This window comes from Nicotiana tomentosiformis, chromosome 7 (assembly GCF_000390325.3).
Source record: "Nicotiana tomentosiformis chromosome 7, ASM39032v3, whole genome shotgun sequence".
Taxonomy (NCBI): domain Eukaryota; kingdom Viridiplantae; phylum Streptophyta; class Magnoliopsida; order Solanales; family Solanaceae; genus Nicotiana; species Nicotiana tomentosiformis.
Window position 1 is genome coordinate 90,006,675 of NC_090818.1, and position 18,881 is coordinate 90,025,555.

General features: G+C 39.6%; 2 protein-coding genes across 2 annotated transcripts; both read left to right on the top strand.

The window, feature by feature from the left end:
• Window positions 1-2,947: 2,947 nt before the first annotated feature.
• LOC138895977 (uncharacterized) lies at window positions 2,948-3,847 on the top strand. The gene is made up of 3 exons (XM_070180745.1): window positions 2,948-3,075; window positions 3,172-3,455; window positions 3,594-3,847. The coding sequence occupies exons 1-3, from the start codon at window positions 2,948-2,950 to the stop codon at window positions 3,845-3,847; spliced, it is 666 nt and encodes a 221-aa protein (XP_070036846.1).
• A 2,784-nt stretch (window positions 3,848-6,631) lies between these two features.
• LOC138895978 (uncharacterized) lies at window positions 6,632-7,093 on the top strand. The gene has a single exon (XM_070180746.1). It carries the CDS (start codon window positions 6,632-6,634, stop codon window positions 7,091-7,093), a length of 462 nt encoding a protein of 153 aa, XP_070036847.1.
• Window positions 7,094-18,881: the final 11,788 nt, after the last annotated feature.

The following is an 18,881-nucleotide window of genomic DNA, read 5'->3' on the forward strand; positions in this document are numbered from 1 at the left end:
AAATTTCAAAGAAGCTGCAAAAGGTCAAGTGTGAACCCTCATTGGAACGCGGTCCTCAGCCAAAATATGCGGCTGCAGAAATTATTATGCGTCCGCAAGAATTTCTCCCACTGCAAGAGCAAAAGAAGAAAGTGTGGTCAGCAATACGATTGTGCGGCCGCAGAGAATTTTTGTCATCGAATTTATGAACACTATAAATAGACGAGAAATACTTTCTTAATGCAACGTTTGTATTTTTAGCAACTGTAGTGGTTAGTGTTTACTATTTTGGGAATGTTGTGATCACAATTAGAGAAGACCCGCTACTTCTATCTTTTAATTTTAGTTTTATGTCTTCAATTAGTTCTACCCTTTAATTTCATATGTCTTCAAGCATGAGTAGCTAGATTTTATCTAGGGTTGTGACATAACCCTAATGTGTAAAATTTATGGGTTATTAATATTAATGCCTATTAATGATTGGGTGTTTGTTATTTAGACTTATTTATACTTTATTTCTAAAAGTAATGGTTGCAAACATTGATTCATGCCTATTTGACTTAGTTCTTACTTGAGAAAGAGGAACCTAGTTTAGTAAAACTTGGCTGACAAGAAATTGAGCTAGTTAGGGATTTTGACTAGTTTGATTAAGGATTTGAATTAGAGATAGGGATAGTCCCACTAGAACTCATATCAATTGCTTATATTGATACCCATTTGATATTGAGAAAGCCAATTTGGGCATAATCACTCTTTGACCGAGAGGTATTGAGTGGGTACTGAGAATTGAGAGTCATAAAACACCTTGATCTACCAAGCAAGCATTAATTTATTATACCCATTAGGTTTAGACCTAGGTGAAGGTTACATCCCTAGGCTTTACCCTTAATTGATTAAAACAACAAAATCATTTCATTCTCTAGTTCTTACTACTTAGTTTAATTTCTTAGATGCCAACTTAGATAACAATTACCCATTGTTGTTTGAATGTCTAATTTAGCTATTTCACGTTCTCTTATGGAGTATTTACCTTGTCATCGATCTAAAATCCCTGTGGAATTCGACCCCGACACGCGTTGGCTTTTATAATTGAATCGATCGTCTCATACTTGTTATTTGAGTGTGAATTGGGCGTGATCAAATTTTGGCGCAATTGCCGGAGAGTGTTAAGGTTCTAGCTATATACTTGAGTTTTTTTCTTAAATTTTTTCTTTTACTTTCGTGATTCTAATTTGTTGAAGTGATCGTAGGTTCCAAATAGCAAACAACTAACTCGGAAACTTGCCATTGAGAGAGGTGGATGGCGATGAGGAGCAACTTGATGACATGCCTCAAGCTCCACAACAAAGTCTCCACGGCCGAGGTCAACAAGACAATGTGCCTCCACCTCTCCCACCTCCACCACCAACACCACCACAAGAGGCACAACATCGGATTTTTCTCAATGAAGTTTATTCAAGTGCCATAGTCCCCCCTTGCGTAAGAGCGGGAAACTTTCAAATCACATATGTGATGCTCACTTTGCTAAATCAACGAGGTTATTTCACCGGAGCGCCAAATCAAAATGCTTACAAGAATTTGAAGGGTTTTATGGATACGTGTTGGGGGAGAAAATAAACAAATGTTTCAGAAGATGCTTTGAGATTAAGGCTTTTTCCCTTCTCACTAAGGGGTACGGCTTTGGATTGGTTGGAATGCCTGCCTAATCATTTTATTCATACTTGGTATGAATTGGCGGTGAAGTTTATTTTAAAGTTTTTCTCACTCGGGCATATGGCTACCCTATGGGATGAAATATTATCTTTCAAGCAAGAGCCCAATGAACATTTGCATGAAATTTGGGAGTGATATCGAACAATGGTGAAGGAGTGCCCGAACAATGATATGACCGAAAACATGATCCAATAAACTTTCTACCGTAGTATTAATACTACGAATCAATGTGTGGTCAATCAATTGGCCGGAGGCAATTTTTTTAACACCTTATGCGGAGGCATGTGTGATTCTTGATGAGATGGAAGAAACTTCTTCGGCTTGGCAATCCCGAGCTAATGTTACCCAAGGTGATCCCAACATGATTCATCTTCATAAAGAGTTGAAAGACCATGGGCAAGCTCTTGCCGAATTTACCACAACTATGACTCAACTTGCTAAGGCCCAACTTAGTGAAGTACAAGCTCCTAAAAGAGTTCATGCTATGGAAGGGGTGAAAGTCTTGGTCAACAAGAAGAGGACCAAAGGTCCCCAATTTCAATCCCAAGTGGAGAATTATGCACAAGATGATGGTAGCTTTGACCAAAATGATTTGTATCAAGAGCAAGAAGAAAATGTACAATTTGTGAACAATTACCAATGTCAACAGAGCAATTTCCAAGGCTCCAATCAAAATTAATGGTGTTCTCAAAATAACCAAGGAAATTGAGATTCTAACAATCAAGGAAATTGGTACAAAAACAACCAAGGAAATTAGGGAGGCAACAATCAAGGAAATTGGAGACACAATAACAATCATGGAAATCAAGGATCAGAGTTTCAAAGGCCCCTAATGAACCAACAACCTACTAGCCCACCTCTTTATCCTTCTCATGGTTCAAGTTCTTCAAACAATGAAATGGGTTGTATTGAAAACATGTTCAAGCAAATGATGGAGAAGAATGCGGATTCGGATGCCCAACTTGCCTCACATACCGCATCAATCTGTAATCTTGAAGTTCAAATAGGGAAAATCTCTCAAGCTTTTAATACTCGTCCTAATGGTGCACTACCAAGTGACATAGTAGTAAATCCAAAGGGTGGTAACAACACGGGGCATGCCATGACGGTTATCATAAGAAGTGAAAGAGGCGGGAATGCACCCACCTTAAATAAAAAGCAACTTGTGGATGACAACCAAATAATCCAATAGGAGGAAATCCCAAGCAATAATGTTCAAGTACAAGATGAAGTTCGGATTGATATTGATTAAAATATGGAGGATACCCAAGAAGAAGTGAACCCGTCTAGGGAACATATTATTGACATACTGAAACCAGTAGTGCAAAAGGCTAAGGTACCCTTGCCAAAGCCTCCACCTCCTTTCCCTCAAAGGCTTGCTAAGTAAAATTGTGAAAATAATTTCAAGATATTTATTCAAATGATGAAAGGTCTCTGTATTAATTTTCCATTGGTAGACGCTTTGGAACAAATGTCTAGTTATGCCAAGTTTATGAAAGATCTTGTGACCAACAAGAGGTCGATAAATTTTGAAACTATCAAAGTCACTCATCAAGTGAGTGCAATTGCTCATTATATGGCTCCTAAGTTGGAGGATGCCGGAGATTTCACGATTCCCTGTACTATTAGGAGTGCCAATTTTGCTAAAGCTCTTTATGATATTGGGGAAAGTATCAATTTGTTGGCCTATTCGATGTTCAAAACTTTGGGGATTGGGAAACCAAGACCCATATCCATGAGGTTGCAAATGGACGATTGTACCAGTAAGAGGCCATTGGGAGTGATTGAGGATGCGTTGGTCCGAGTTGATAAGTTTATTCTTCTGGCAGACTTTGTTATTTAAGATTGTGAGGTTGATTATGAAGTGCTTATCATTATTGTGAGGCTTTTCCTTGCTACAGGTAAGGTTGTTTGTGATGTCGAAGCCAGAGAAATAACTTTCCGGGTTGGTGATGAACAAGTGGTATTCCACGTGTGCAAGTCTATGCGTCAACCAACTAGTAATGAAGTGTGTTATTTTGTGGACTCAGTGACCGATGTCATTATTGATGACACAAGTGCTACAATCAATGTTGGTGATATGTTGGAAGGCATTTTTCTCAACTTGGATGATGATGAGATTGATGGTTTCATGGAATGTGTGAACTCTTTGTAAGGAATGTGGTCTTATAACTATGCACCCCAGAAGTTATCTTTGGATCTTAAGAATAGGAAGACTGCTCCTACAAAGCCCTCTATTGAAAAGCCTCCTACTTTGGAGTTGAAACCATTGCCACCGCACATTCGGTACAAATTTCTTGGCCCTTTTTCTAGTTTACCGGTTTATTCTTTCCTCTTGTTTGACAAATGTGCAGGTTGATTCCACATTGGCGGTGTTGTAAAAGAGGAAGAAATCTATTGGGTAGACTTTGGCAGACATTCAGAGTATAAGCCTCGCATTTTGCATGTATAAGATTAAGTTGGAGGATGGTGCCAAACTGTCCATTGAACATCAAATAAGACCTAATGAAGTTATGAAAGAGGTGGTAAAAAAGGACATTATCAAGTGATTGAATGCCGATGTTGTCTCCCCTATTTCTTATAGTTCATGGTCCTCTCCGATTCAATGTGTCCCAAAGAATGGGGCATGACGGTTATTACCAATTAGAAAAATGAGTTGATTCTTACAAGAACAATCATCGGTTGGAGAGTTTGTATGGATAATCATAAGTTCAACAAAGTTACAAGGAAGGATCACTTTCCTCTTCCATTTATAGATCAAATGCTTGATAGCTTGGCCAGTCGTGCTTTCTATTGTTTTCTTGATGGGTACCTGGGCTACAACCAGATTCTTATTGCTCCGAAAGATCAACATAAAACTACTTTTACATGTCCATATGGTACTTTTGCTTTCAAACAGATGTCTTTTTGTTTCTGCAATGCACTAGTGACTTTTCAACAGTGTATAATGGCTCTTTTAATGGACATGGTAGAATACTACCTTGAGGTCTTCATGGATGACTTATCGGTGGTTGGAGATTCTTTTGATAATTGTCTTGCAAATTTGGACAAAGTATTAGCTAGATGTGAGGAAACTAATTTGGTGCTCAATTGCGAGAAGATTCATTTGATAATTGTCTTGCAAATTTGGACAAAGTATTAGCAAGATGTGAGGAAACTAATTTGGGTTCTCAATTGCGAGAAATGTCATTTAATGGTTGAGGAATGCATTTTCCTTGGCCATAAGATTTTAAAGAATGGTATTGAAGTTATTTTTAAGCTTCCATCCCCACCTCGGTGAAGGGTTTGCGGTGTTTTTTGGCCCATGCGGGTTTCTATCAGCGATTTATTAAGGATTTCTCTAAAGTGGTGAATACATTTTGCAAGATCCTTGAGAAGAATACCAAGTTCCATTTAAATGATTATTGTATGATAGCTTTTGAACAGTTGAAGCTCAAGTTGACAACTACTCCTATCATTACCTCTCCAAATTGGAGTTTGTTGTTCGAGCTCATGTGTGATGCAAATGTTGTTGCGGTTGGGGCTGTTTTAGGGAAACGTATCAACAAAGTTTTTCATCGGGTTTACTATGCTAATAAGACCATGAATTGTTCCCAAGTCAATTAAACTGTAACGGAGAAAGAGATCCTCGCTATTGTGTTTGCTATTGAGAAGTTCCGACTGTGCTTGATGGGTGCCAAAGTTATTGTCCACATGGATCATACGACACTCTCCTATCTTATGAGTGAAAAATAATCTAAATCTTGGTTGACGAGATGGGTGCTTTTGTTGCAAGAGTTTGAGATTGACATCCAATATAAGAAGGGAAGTTAAAATCAAGTGGCGGGCCACTTGTCTAGTTTGGAAGAGGAGAGGAGGCTGTATGATGGCCTTAAAATCAATGAATCTTTCCCTAATGAGCAACTTTTGTGACTTTCAATGAAAGAGGTACCGTGGTTTGCGGATTTAGAAAATATTCTTGTCAGTGGTATAATTCTGGATGAGTTCTCTTCAAACCAAAGAAAGAAGCACAAGAGGTATTGTCAAGAGTACTATTGGGATGGACCATACTTTTTTCGGATTTGCATGGATGGGGTGATTCGGAGGTGTGTGCCGGAGGAAGAGCAAGGTGAGATTCTTGGAGCTTGTCATTCTTCAACAAATAGTGGTCATCACAATGTGGTGGAGCGAGAACGGCGACTAAAGTCCTAAGTGGTGGTTTCTATTGGCCTATTCTCTACAAGGATGCAAATGAAGTGGTGAAAAGTGGTGGTTTCAAAGAAACACGAGATGCCTCTTACAACCATCATGGGGATTGATATTTTTGATGTTTGGGGTATTGATTTTAGGATCCCTTTTGTGAGTTCTTGTGGAAACACCTATATTTTGGTCGCGATGATTTATGTGTCTAAATGGGTTGAGGCCATTGCCTTACCCAACAATGAGGCTAGAAGTGTAGTGGCTTTCTTGAAGAAGAATATTTTTACATGATTTTTACTCCACGTGGGGGCCACATTTTTGCAACAAGGCTTTCGACACTTTACTTAGCAAGTATGGTGTTACTCACAATGTGATACTTAGCTTAAAGTATATATATTTATATGTATATCGCCTCATGTTTTACTTGTGTTTCGTGGATTTTGGATGTAAAATGTATTGATTGATATTAATTCGGGATGTTTTTATGTGTAGGAATCATCCGGGAGCAATATATTTTACATCCAAAATCTACGAAACACGAGTAAAATATGAGGCGATATAATATAAATATATATACTTTAAGCTAAATATCACAAGGTCACGAATCCCTATCACTCACAAGCTAGTGGTCAAGTGGAAGTCTCCAATTGGGATATAAAGAATATTTGTACAAGACAGTGAATGCAAATAGGACAGATTGGTCCAAGAAGATTGATGACACACTATGGGCATATCGGATGGCTTAAAAATACCTTTCGGAATGTCCCCATACCGGCTAGTATTCAGGAAAGCTTGTCATCTTCCGGTGGTACTAGAGCACAAGGCAATATGGGCCTTGAAAGAATTGAATCTTGATTGGGATGTTGCACCTAACTTGCGGGTTTTATTTTTGAATGAATTGGATGAGTTTTGGTACCATGCATATGAGAGCTCGTCCTTGTACAAAGAAAAGATGAAATATCTTCATGACAAGTGTAGTTGGAACAAGGATTTTAAGGCCGGTGATCTACTATTGTTGTTCAACTCAAGGTTGAGAAAGTTTCCTGGGAAGCTTAAGTCAAAGTGGAGTGGTCCTTTTAAAATTGTGGGTTTGACACCTTTCAGTGCATTGGACTTGAAGAACAAAAATAATGAAACATTTCAAGTCAATGGTCACCGGGTGAAGCACTACTTTGGAAAAGTTGGAGAGAGCCACATGGTGGCTGTTATTTACTTCACTTGAGTAAGCTATGAAATTGAGTCGTGCCACGATGTTAAATAAAGGGTTTCTTGGGAAGCAACCCAAGTTCTTTTCCCATTCTCTTTTAGTTAGATATTATTTGTTGTTTTGAACTTGATTTAAAATGATGATGCAGGTATAAGTGTTAGATGTAAAATGGTGGATAAGGTTGTATCAACAAGGCTGAAATGCGGACCACACTTTTTATTTGTGCAGCCGAAGAAAAGTAAAGCTGACCGCAAAAGCTCTTGTGCTGCTGTTGATTTCCTCTGCGGACCACACTTGTAGGACCCTATCTTAGGAGCTAAATAAGGTCCTCTGACCTTTTCTCCCAACAGTGCAGAGTAATAGTGTGGACTTTCACAAGCTGTATGGTCGCAAAACCACAACATTAGAGAGGTGGTTGTACTACTTTGCAGGCGTGCGATCGCACTTGAAAAAGTGTGGACCGCACAATTTTGGTTTTCACTGAAGGCCAGGTAACAGAGTCCAGCCCGCACTTGACTCTGTAACCCTCAAATCTCCACTGAGTAGAAATAAGAACAATGGCCTCACTTTTACACTTTTCACTCTCTTCACTTTAACTGCTACTATGAGGAATTGCACAAAGAACTTTTACTTTCAATCACACATAACCATTTGCACTCATTTGGATCTTAGCACACTTACACTGTCTCGCTTGCTTCACTTCATGTTGATTTTAATTTTATTTTTATTTTTATTTTTGCATTTATTTTTCCTTTTTAACTTCTTTTTAGGCAATCTGTTATTGCATTCCTTCAATGTATCCAGGTGGGGTCGTTTAGATTGGGTTGGGTTAACTGATTTTCATGTCTATACCATGTTTCCAAGTAGAATTGAACAAAATTTCTACATAATCTAGGTAAAAAGACTTGTCCCATCTTTGTTCTTGACTGTGCGGACCGCACTTGGAATTGTGAGGTCCGAAAACTTAAATTAAATTGTTGTTTGTGCGGCCACACTTTAATTGTGAGGTTCACAGATTTTGTGGTGCTGCCGCATATTTGGTCCGCATGATAATCAGAGACTTGCTCTTTGAGCATCTCAAGTGCGGATCGCAAAGTTAGTTGTGCGGATCGTAGTTGATTTTTACAGCCGCAGAAGGTCCCGCACTTTCTATCAGAGAAGACTCAACTAAATATGCAGCACACATGTGTTGGAGTGTGGCCCGCATGTGGAATTGTGCGGTCCACACTTCTATTTTGCATACCGTGCTTCAAAATGTGCGGACCGCACTTCATCCTTTTCTACTGCATGCTGAAATCCTGAAACCTGACTACTTCAATGATGTCCTCACATACAGACAATGGTACGATCAAGAGGTAGAGGTGAATCTACAAAAGGAAAAGGTGAATCTTCAAGGGGCAATGACATCGGTGCCATGCACCCAAGTGTGCAATGAGAAATTACCAAGAAGACCACTGCAGGCCAGGGGAGAGGTAGAAGCCTCTAAGAGTGTAGTTCGTATGCCTCGTGTAGGGTGGCCTCCGAGGGAAATTATGTATCTTCAACGGAGGAGCACACTAAAGAATAATCTAGGTCGCAGAGGCAGCTTGAGCCTCTAGGTGTGCCTTCTACATTTCACATCACCTCCCAGGCTTCTGATAGTGACAGTGATAAGTCCAATGCATCTACATCTCACAGAAGAAGGTAGTCTGGGAAGATTGATTTTTTGGGTCTGCAAGCATTTTTTGATTTCTGAATGTGGTGGAAGGAGAGGTCCTTGACTCATGAGTGGCAGTTTCTCCTTAACGAATTAGACAAATACAACCCACAGTATTAGAGCATTTTACCTAGAGAACGGGGTGGATGTAGTTTACTGAGAAACTAGTAGATGTGAAGGAGCATCTTGTTTGGGAATTTTATGCCAACACAGTGCGTATTCTCAATGGGACAAAGATCACCAAGGTGTGCATCTTGAAAGTGATGTTTGAGCAGCATACTCTGAATGTGTACTTGGGGTTTGATGATGTGGAGCCGAAGAAGTATCTGGAGAAGTTATCTCTGAAAGAGGAGGCTAGGCCATGGCTTGCGGAGATTCATGCACCATGACCTACTCCCCCTTGGATTGTTGTCAGGGAGACAATCCTCCAGAACACTCTGAGCATTGAGGCAAAAGGGTGGCAGACCTTCGTGTACAGTAGACTTGATCCGTGTTTGAAGGAGAACAACCTGTCTCTTCAACGAGCTTATTGGTAGCTTCTATTATCACCGGGTACGAGATCAATATGGGTTCCATGATGTCGGCCAACATCTCCCTTGTTCCAAAGTAGGGTAACACCTATTACCCCTACCCAACACTATTATTGAGTATTTGATGGATGCCAAGGTAGAGTCCAGGCCATTTGACACCAAGGTCAAGCCGACAGAGCCATTTGTGTGGTACAAGCTACAAGATCCAAGGAACCCGAAGAAGAGCGCTCAGCCTTCTACTACTACTGTCCAGTCTGATGAGCTAGTAGTGGCATCCCCTGATCCATCAGATGTTCCATCTACTTCGGTTGAGCCTTATACCGGTGCCGCAGCCTCTATTCCTGAGCCAGCATCAACCACTCCTATTACAAGGCCTACCTTAGATCTGAGGCAGGTGCCCATGCCTACAATCCTATTCTCCTCCTTGTGGAACTCACAAAAATTTGCGAGCCTCAATAACTGGATGCAGGCAGCTACTTTAAGGCTTTTTGAGATCTTCAGTATAGTTGCAGGGCAGTCATCTTCATAGGCACCCCTGGATTCCTCTGAGATAGATAAGAAGCTCATCACATTCTTGGACAACCAGAAGGTTATCATGGATACACTGGTACAACATGGTGCTGTGATCGAGAAGTTGACCAAGAAGGTAAAGAAGATAAGGAAGACACAGGCCAGCAACAAGTAATTTGATGCACTTCGAGCTGAGGTGATCCGAATAGCTGAGGCCGGAGTTTTCCCCCTCACAATTTTCCTCGAGACTTCACAGCCTCACCCAACTCCATCTTCTGATGATGCTCCTGCTGCTCAGATTGAGGAGCCATGGCTTGCATCCGATACTGCTGAAGCAGTGCGTGATATGTGCAACTCTCAGGCCGCTGCCAAACGTGATGATGATATTTAGTTAGATGAGGCAGTTGGGACTGATACTGCTGGTGACACAGTGATGACTGAGGACACTTATGGAGTCTCTTCTCCCTCTCTGCTCTTTCATCATATTTTGTTAAGTATTGGTGATAATGCTTCTTTTTATTCAGGGGGTGGAGCATATTTGATGATTTGATACATTTGACAAATTTGGAATGCAATAATTGGATGACTTTAATTTTGATTATCTTTAGTAGTTGTTACATTTATTAGCATTTAGTTGTTTATCTTTAATTGTGTTTGTTTGATAGCTTTTATGTTATTCTTATTAGTTTTAATAATAAACCTTTGGTTTTCTTCATGCCACGATTCTTTCCAAAGGTGATCTTTTGTGTGAACTGGGTGACTCTTCCCGAGGATGGATAGTGTGAAAACTTACTTAATGAAATGAGTCGCTTTCATGTTTAGGTAATAATAGTAGTAAGTAGTAATGAATAAAAGCCCTAAGTCATTCTCTAAAAAGAGTTATTTACGCTTCATGTGGAACCAACATACTTAACTACATGCTTATGCTTTGAAATAAGGTTTTTGGGAAGAAATAGATCTAGTATAGTAACTTTGAGGTTCTTGAGTTGACTTTGGTAATCATTAGGTTGTTGAATGGACCATAGTGCTCTCTAACTTGGTTGTGATCATCATGGGCTTTAGACTCTATCTTATTTTACGGTCTAGTTGCATGATAGGTGTGGTGAATTCTTGTTTCTAGTCCATGTATTTGAGTGAATAGTCTAGAACTTGTCCCGAATGTGTTTCAAGGAGAAATTATAAGTTTGCTTGGTTCAAAAAATGATTGTAGCCTTTCCTTGGACCGTTTGAGATTTCTATTGCCACCCTATGATCGTTATCCTTAGTCAGTCCCTTTGAGCCTTTAGCCTTTGTTTGTTGATAACCATGCTATAAGCCTTTACCCGTTTTGATCATAATCCTCTCTTGACGCCCAAATCTTCCTTAACCCTCATATGTAATAAGTTGGTGAAAGCCTAAGTTTTGGGGGAGGTTGGGACATTTGAGGAATCTAAAAGAGGTATAAAGGTACTGAAAAGAGAGAAAATAAATGATTTACAAGAAAAGAAAGAACAAAAAGAAAAAAAAAAGGGAGATGGATGAAATTGAAGAAGAGGCAATAATATGTTAGCATCAAGGGAGAAAAAAAATGAAATGAACAATAAAGAGTGATGGCAAGTCTCTCTAGTCCCCAAGAAAAAGCAATTCCTCTAAGAGTTTGGCAAATGTGAGCCAAGAAGGATGTAACCACTTAACCCATATGGTATCGTACCCCAATCCAAAAGCCTTTATTACAACTCAAAAAACATAACATTTTAAATATGTCTGCCCATGTGTACCCTTCGTCAATGCAGAAAAAGCCTCGCATTCATGAAGCACAAAGCCGCCTCAGACCAAAATCCTCCGTTGCGAACGCGAAGCCCAGTTTGTGAACGTGATGACCAGAATGGCCCAACACATCGCGAATGCGTACGTACCCCATGAATGCGACACACACAGCTCCTAGTTCCCAATCGCCCTATACGAACGTGGTCCAACACATGCGAACGCGATTCTCAAAGCCCTCCTGCTCACCCACCTCTTCGCGAACGTGATACATGGCTCACGATCGCGATGCATAACCTGACACCATCAAACCAGAAATATAAACATCATCTTAATGGTCTGAAATCATCCTGAGAGTCACCCAAGCCACTCCGGACCCCCACCAATCATACCAATAATCCATAAACATTATCCAAACTTATCCAAAAGCTCGAAACATCATAAATGACATCAAAACCATGAATCATAGATCAAATACTTTCTTAAATTTTCAAACCCTTAAATTTCGCCGAACGCGTCCGAATCACACTTAGACATCACAACAAATTTTTTCACACTAGTCTCAATCATCAAAATGAACCTATACAAGGTCTCAAAAGTACAATATAAGTTTGATAATACCGAAGCCAACTCTCGGTTAAAACAATGAACTCGCCAATTCTTTAATTAGTCAATATTCAATAAATAGATCCAAAACCTTCCAGGGACATCCAAATTTAAATCAGAACATATTCCCAAGTACAAAATAACCATATGAACTTGTTAAATTCATGAAATCTTAATTCCGAGGTTGTTTACTAAAAAGTCAAACCCTAGTCAACTCTTACAACTTAAAACTTTCAAAGTGATAATCACTCTATCAAATGAACCCCGAAACCACTCAAAAGTCAAAACCAACCCTTCATGCAAATCATAATACATCATATGAAGTTGCTTGAAGTTTTAAATCACAGAATGTTATGCCAAAACTCAAAATGACCGGTCGGGTCATTACATTCTCCCCTACTCAAACATACATTCATCCTCGAACATGCTAATAGTCATTCCAAAGTAATGTAGTCACTGTAGAAACTCATCATACATATACCCTTGGGTTATCCCACATAATCACAAGCCATATAAGTCCATTTCTACAATCCCGATTGTAGCTCCTTTCTTCAACTTTAGCCCATAGAACTTATAACCAACTTCTAACACCTAGAATTCTTTGTAAGATCCGATTTCTCGCATATAAACATTGTACAAGTCTCAACAAGCTGTATCAATCCATAACCGTACAGCAAAGATATAACAACAAGTTGTACCACATAACCCATGTACCCATAGTGAAATCTTCATACCATAATAGCTGCTCATTACCAAATCCGCCAACAACAACATACCTCATATCAAATAACACCTTATTCCCTCGCAACTCTGCCAATGTAGGAAGAAACACGTAGAAGCTCATAACCTCCCATCAATTCAACAAGTCGTGGGGCCCTTCCCGACAAGAGCCAAAACCAAATTTTAAGTTGACTAATCACATTATCCTTCATAAAATACATTATCCTAATCTGATTGGACTAATTTCGGGTCCAATAATTTCATCTCATCAAGTACAAGCTGCTGGACTAACAGGCCACGCCAAAAGTCACCTAGAGCCACATACGACGCAATCCGTGCATCCAACAAGCAATAGCTCAAATATAACCAAAGATTGAAGGAGAACTATCCCACAAGTTCAACAGATCCAACCACCAATGCACAACGATATGATTCCATCCTGTAAATCCTCACTACACAAAAGGAACTAATCATTTTTATTAGTATGATGATCCACACCACTACCATGCTGATCCATTTCTTCGAGTTCCTCTAGACTTACTTCCAAGGTAACACTTCTATTGACAGTGAACTACGGTCTTCAATCAAAGCTAACCCCAAGAGACACCAACATGAAACCACGTCGTCGGAATGCCCATAAGCCACTTTATCAATTCTAAGCACTCAATAGTACCGCAAATCGAGATGCCCACTCTGAAGAGACCTTTTTATGAATCTAAAGACTTTCCTCTATCTAATAATGAAATGTGAAATCAATGATGATATAGAAATACTACATATCTCAGCACTACTCAATGCAATTCTTGAATCCAAGCAACCCAAATCCGAAAATGCTATATCACCTATGAATCTTGAACCCCTTCAAACCATTCTTGAGATTCATTCACCGTGTTCTAACCTCTAATTCACAACCAATGCGCACCAAACAACTTGTTCTCCACCAGCACATGAATATCCAAAAAGAAGCAACTAAGTGATTCTTCTTCCTTGCACACTACATTCACAATGCATATCAAGCGTGAATCATTCCAAGACTTTCATATACCCATAAAGTATAATACATCATGCATCCAGTAGATTGCATGTCGTATCATCCTCGAAGTCAGTCCCCTTCATGTCATAATTCATCCACAAGTATGCCTCAGTCAAAAACTAATATAACACACAATGTAACAATGAAATCTAATCGTCAATAGTAGACTCCCCTACTTAGCTCGAAGCCAAAATACATAATATCCTATAACCTACAATACTCCTCCTTCATAACTGCCATGATCTTGTACTGGTATCCAGTTGAATCTCCTCAAAAGCTCGCATAGCAATACTCAAAACACAATTCGATCACCTATCATGTACATACTTATCCTCAAGTTCTCTGAAATGGTAGTATATGCATTCCTCTAAATAGAAGCCTCATACGAATCTCACAACTCCAAATCTTTTCGCAAGAGATAACCTACCTACTAACCTCAAATAGACATCTTCCTATGACCCTACCATGGTCACAACCACATACCAATATCTTAATCTTTTGAGTCTACACCAGTCAATAAGATATAATAATCTGCCTCATTCCCCAAATGGCAACCAACAGATCCACCAACACATCCATATCTCTAGACTGTACAACACAACGAGACGATGATCAAGAATCAATAGACCTTCGCAGCTGATCTGCATTGTCACAAGTCGTCGGTGCATATCTGAGTCTGAGTACTTAACATTGCACACGAATAGAAGTGAACGAAATTGGAGATTTAGGCTTCAAGTTTAATCAAACTCGCACGATAAGGAAAAAAACAAAGGAAGTTTCCTAGATGCTCTGTTAATGTTTGGCTATAACTCCATATTTTGAGTACATTATTCACCTTGCATTTTGCTATTTAATGTTGATATATGTGATGTTTGAGCTTAATTAAGTTGTTTTCTATGGGTAAGACCATTTGAATGTGAAAAGGAATGAAGGTTGCATGAAAAGATGTTGAAGACACAAGGAAAGAGAACGAAAAGGAGAAAATCGGAGCAAGGCAAAGGCACCTCACCCTATGCCTCGCCTCGCCTGACTTATGGAGAGAGGTTACCTCGGCCCAGGCCTTACCCTGCTTAGCTTATGGAGTACTCCAGACTAGGCCGTGCGAGGTTAAACTTTTGGTCCCCTAGTCTGCGAATAATTTGTTTCTTACTAAGTTTTAGACTTGGAGAATTCGACCCTACACTTATAAATAGTCCTGTAACTCATTTTTAAGAGGGGAATTCAAATTTGGAGAGCAAGGAGCCGCCGTGGAGGCTGAAGTTCAATGAATTTCATCTTCTTTCTTCCAAGCTTAGTAACTTTTATTTTTCTTTGGATGATTTGTTGTTTGGATACCATATCTATTTGGAGCTAAACTTAACGTTCTAGGGTTTTGGTTGTTTCATGACTATTGTTATTTGGATATTGATTTTGATTTCATTCAAGCCCCGACCTTGGGGAGCATGGTCGATGCTCAACCGAGATATCCCAGTCAAGAAAACCTACTTAATGCCTTCAACCTGACCTTACCTATGAATAAAGTGAAGATTCATACCATTCGTTAGACAATGAGAGGCTTTCATGAACAGCACCAATCTCATTACCATTAGTTACTTCATTTACAATTCCCAAAATACATTATACATGCATAATTTTAGAAGCGGAAACATGTGTTACAAGTACAACATTTCAAGTGTGACTTACCCAAATCAAAATATGACCCACATTATGTCTACGGAGCCTCTAACGGATACAAAAGACTAACACGATGGAGCCGGCAAAAAGGCCCCGGCTATACCTCAAAAAACTATACAGAAGGAACAAAAGACACAAGACCCCGATGTGGGGCTCACCAAGTCAGTTGAGAAGAGGATGAACTGCTATCACTGATCGATGCCACCTACTGTGGAACCACCTGCATCCATTAAAGATGCAGCGCCCCTAACAAAGGGGATGTTAGTACATATAGAATAGTAGTAGTATGTTAGACTAAACACCCTCTCAAAGAATCAAGTATCAGTACAAGTGAAAAGAAATATGAAATCAATGAGAGCCTCAAATAATAGTAAAGCGTCAAGTCAAGAGAAAAATAAGTTTTCAAGTAAATATCAATATTTTTAAGTTGGGAGAACTTTTAGTACTGATACACCACTCTGATTTTAGCACAGAGTCTGATCTTGGCCCAATCACCTAAGTCGTCTCACCCCAAAACATCCAATCACAACACCACCATGTGCATGACATGGCATCCTATATCAGCCCGCTCGGCTAAGCCGTCTCACCACAATGCCGTGTGGGTCGACATCGTCTTCCTCTAGCTATCACCTCATCCCAATTAAGTGGAATATTCTCAACACATCAATCCTATCCCAATTAAGGGAAATAATCTCAACAATTGAACACAAGGATTTACCCCTCAGTCATTCCTACACCGGCACGTGTAGTTTCAGTGTTAGGTTATTTAAACCTACCATTCAACTGTGACTAACGATACACCCAAAACATTTATTATATAAAGGAGTTAAAGCTCATTTCATAATCTTTCACACAACCTTTCATTTCATTGGCACTATTGGCCACAAGTGAAATTTTCATTCTTGGCACGGTGGCCACATTTTATATCCCATACTCACTTATATCACTTTCAAGCATCATCATAGATTATCAACAATAATAGCATTTGCAATCGAGACTTTAAATATGTACATGAGCAATAGAAGTCTTAAACACATTGAGTTTTCCTTCCAAGAATATGGCATAATAAATCTTGCATTTGAAACATGAATTGAAGTCATAGTATTATGATATATAAACCATACATGAATACATTTTCGAAGGAGAGCATAATATGATATGAGCAATTGAAACACATTCTGGGCATACACAATGCCTCTTTGGAATAACTAAATATATTTGGAATGACTCGGAACATGGGAATTAAGGACTTGGGCCAATCATACTTGAACCTTACGAGAGGATCATGGAATTCCACTCTACAAGAGAAGTTTATCCACCATACGTCGCTTGAGCTTTCCTTAAACTGCGACAATATTCTGAAATCCTAGCGACTTCAATCTATTAGAGACATGACAAAATTGAACAATAATTAGGAAGAGATTCATGGGTTCAGCTCATTTAGGTATTTCATCAAACACTATGTGTGCAGATTTGACTACAAGGTTCTCTTATTAGATTTATTTCACCCCACAACCCATATCAACCAACAATTCACCCCGGGTGATTCAACGACCTCCAAGACCCCTCTATCGAAACATGCATGTCATATCTTCTACTCCTTGGCCCACTTAAACTCGAAACAAACTTGCATGGATGATGTAGGACAAGAACTTACCCGGACAGGTGATGGCTTAGTGAGTGATTCCATTAAATATTCAAGATTGGGGTAAGGATTGATGAGAAAAGCACTTGGGGATTCCTCCTCTCTCTATAAAGCACTTCCCTCTCTCTAAAACAACCATTTAAACCAGCCAAAATAACCCCCAAACTCGTTTTATAAAAATGGAGTCGGGAAAAAGTTCCTCAAACTTAAGCCTCCGAACCTGGTCTGCGATCGTAGACCGGATCGCAAAAATGGTCCCAAAAATCGGGTGGTCGGTCAGGTCTGCGGCCGTTCTACGATCCACATAATAGTTATGCAGCCACGAAATGGACTACCAAATCACCTTCTGTAATCGTTCATATTGAATTATGTGATGGCAGTGCGGCCCGTAAAATGATTATGCGGTCCCATGATGGACCGCAAAATGACCTCCAAAATTGGCATTGTATCTATTGCACTCTGTGGTCTGTAGAGTGGTTCTACGGTCGCATAGTGGACCGCAAAAATACCATGTTCTGTGAAAATTATTCTTCCAACTCCCCAACACATTGCACAACTAAAAGAGTCCATACCACTGTGAATAAGCTCGCCGCAAAGATTATCTACAACCCTCAAACACCTTAGCCTACCTCGGCACCACAAAACCCTGGGTTCTAGGTAATATTTTACGAGGCCTTAATATTTATTAGTTTATAATATAGGTTTATTTATTCAATCATGCACTTAATTATTTGATTGTTTGATCACCAGTTAAATACTTGTGATCAAGGCTTTAATTTGAGTTGGACCAAGGCAGAATACTTGGAGTGCGAGTTCAGTAGGATGACTCAGGTTGTGGACGAAGAAGTGAAGCTTGATTCTCAAGTCATCCCTAGGAGAGAGAGTTTTAAATACCTTGAGTCAGTTATACGAGGGAATGGAGAGATTGACGAGGATGTTACACATCATATTGGGGCGGGATGGATTCAATGGAGGCTTGCTTCAGGTGTTTTGTGTGATAAGAATATTCCACCTAAACTTAAAGGTATGTTTTATAGAGAGATGGTCAGACAGACTATGTTATATTGGGCGAAGTGTTCGCCAGTCAATAACTTACATGTCCAAAAGATGAAGTTGGTTGAAATGAGGATGTTGAGATGGATGTGTGGGCATACCATGCTATATAGAATTAAAAATGAAGTTATTCGGGACAAGGTGGGCGTGGCCCATATGGAGGACAAGATGTTGGAGTGAGACTTAGATTTTTCGGGTGTGTGAATTGGAGAGGCATAGATGCACCGGTGAGGAGATGTGAGAGGTTGGCATGGAGGGCCTAAGGAGAGGTAGAGGTAGGGCGAAAAAGTATTAGAGAGAGGTGATTAGGCAAGATATGGCGTTGTTGTAGCTCACTTAGGACATGACCATAGATAGGAAGGTGTGGAGGTTTAGAATAAAGGTAAAGGGTAAGGATAGGCTGCCTAGCATTGTCCTTGTCTGTAACAGTAGCTTTAGTACATGAGTTAGCCTTATATATGTATTTTCGTATTCCTTGAGTTCTGTGATTACTTCTTGTTTCTTTCGTTCCGGCCTTATGATTACAATACCCAGTTTTAGTTTTGTATCTTTGTATTTTTTCTTCGGTTTTCTAATTTGTGTGCTTGCTGCAG

Excerpts from the sequence above, each read along its gene's own strand:
- LOC138895977 (XM_070180745.1), top strand. The coding sequence starts at position 2,948 with ATGGAGGATACCCAAGAAGAAGTGAACCCGTCTAGGGAACATATTATT. Across the intron at positions 3,076-3,171 it reads TTCCCTCAAAGGCTTGCTAA|TTATGCCAAGTTTATGAAAG; the intron begins GTAAAATTGTGA and ends ACAAATGTCTAG. Across the intron at positions 3,456-3,593 it reads GCAAATGGACGATTGTACCA|GTAAGGTTGTTTGTGATGTC; the intron begins GTAAGAGGCCAT and ends TCCTTGCTACAG.
- LOC138895978 (XM_070180746.1), top strand. The coding sequence starts at position 6,632 with ATGTCCCCATACCGGCTAGTATTCAGGAAAGCTTGTCATCTTCCGGTG.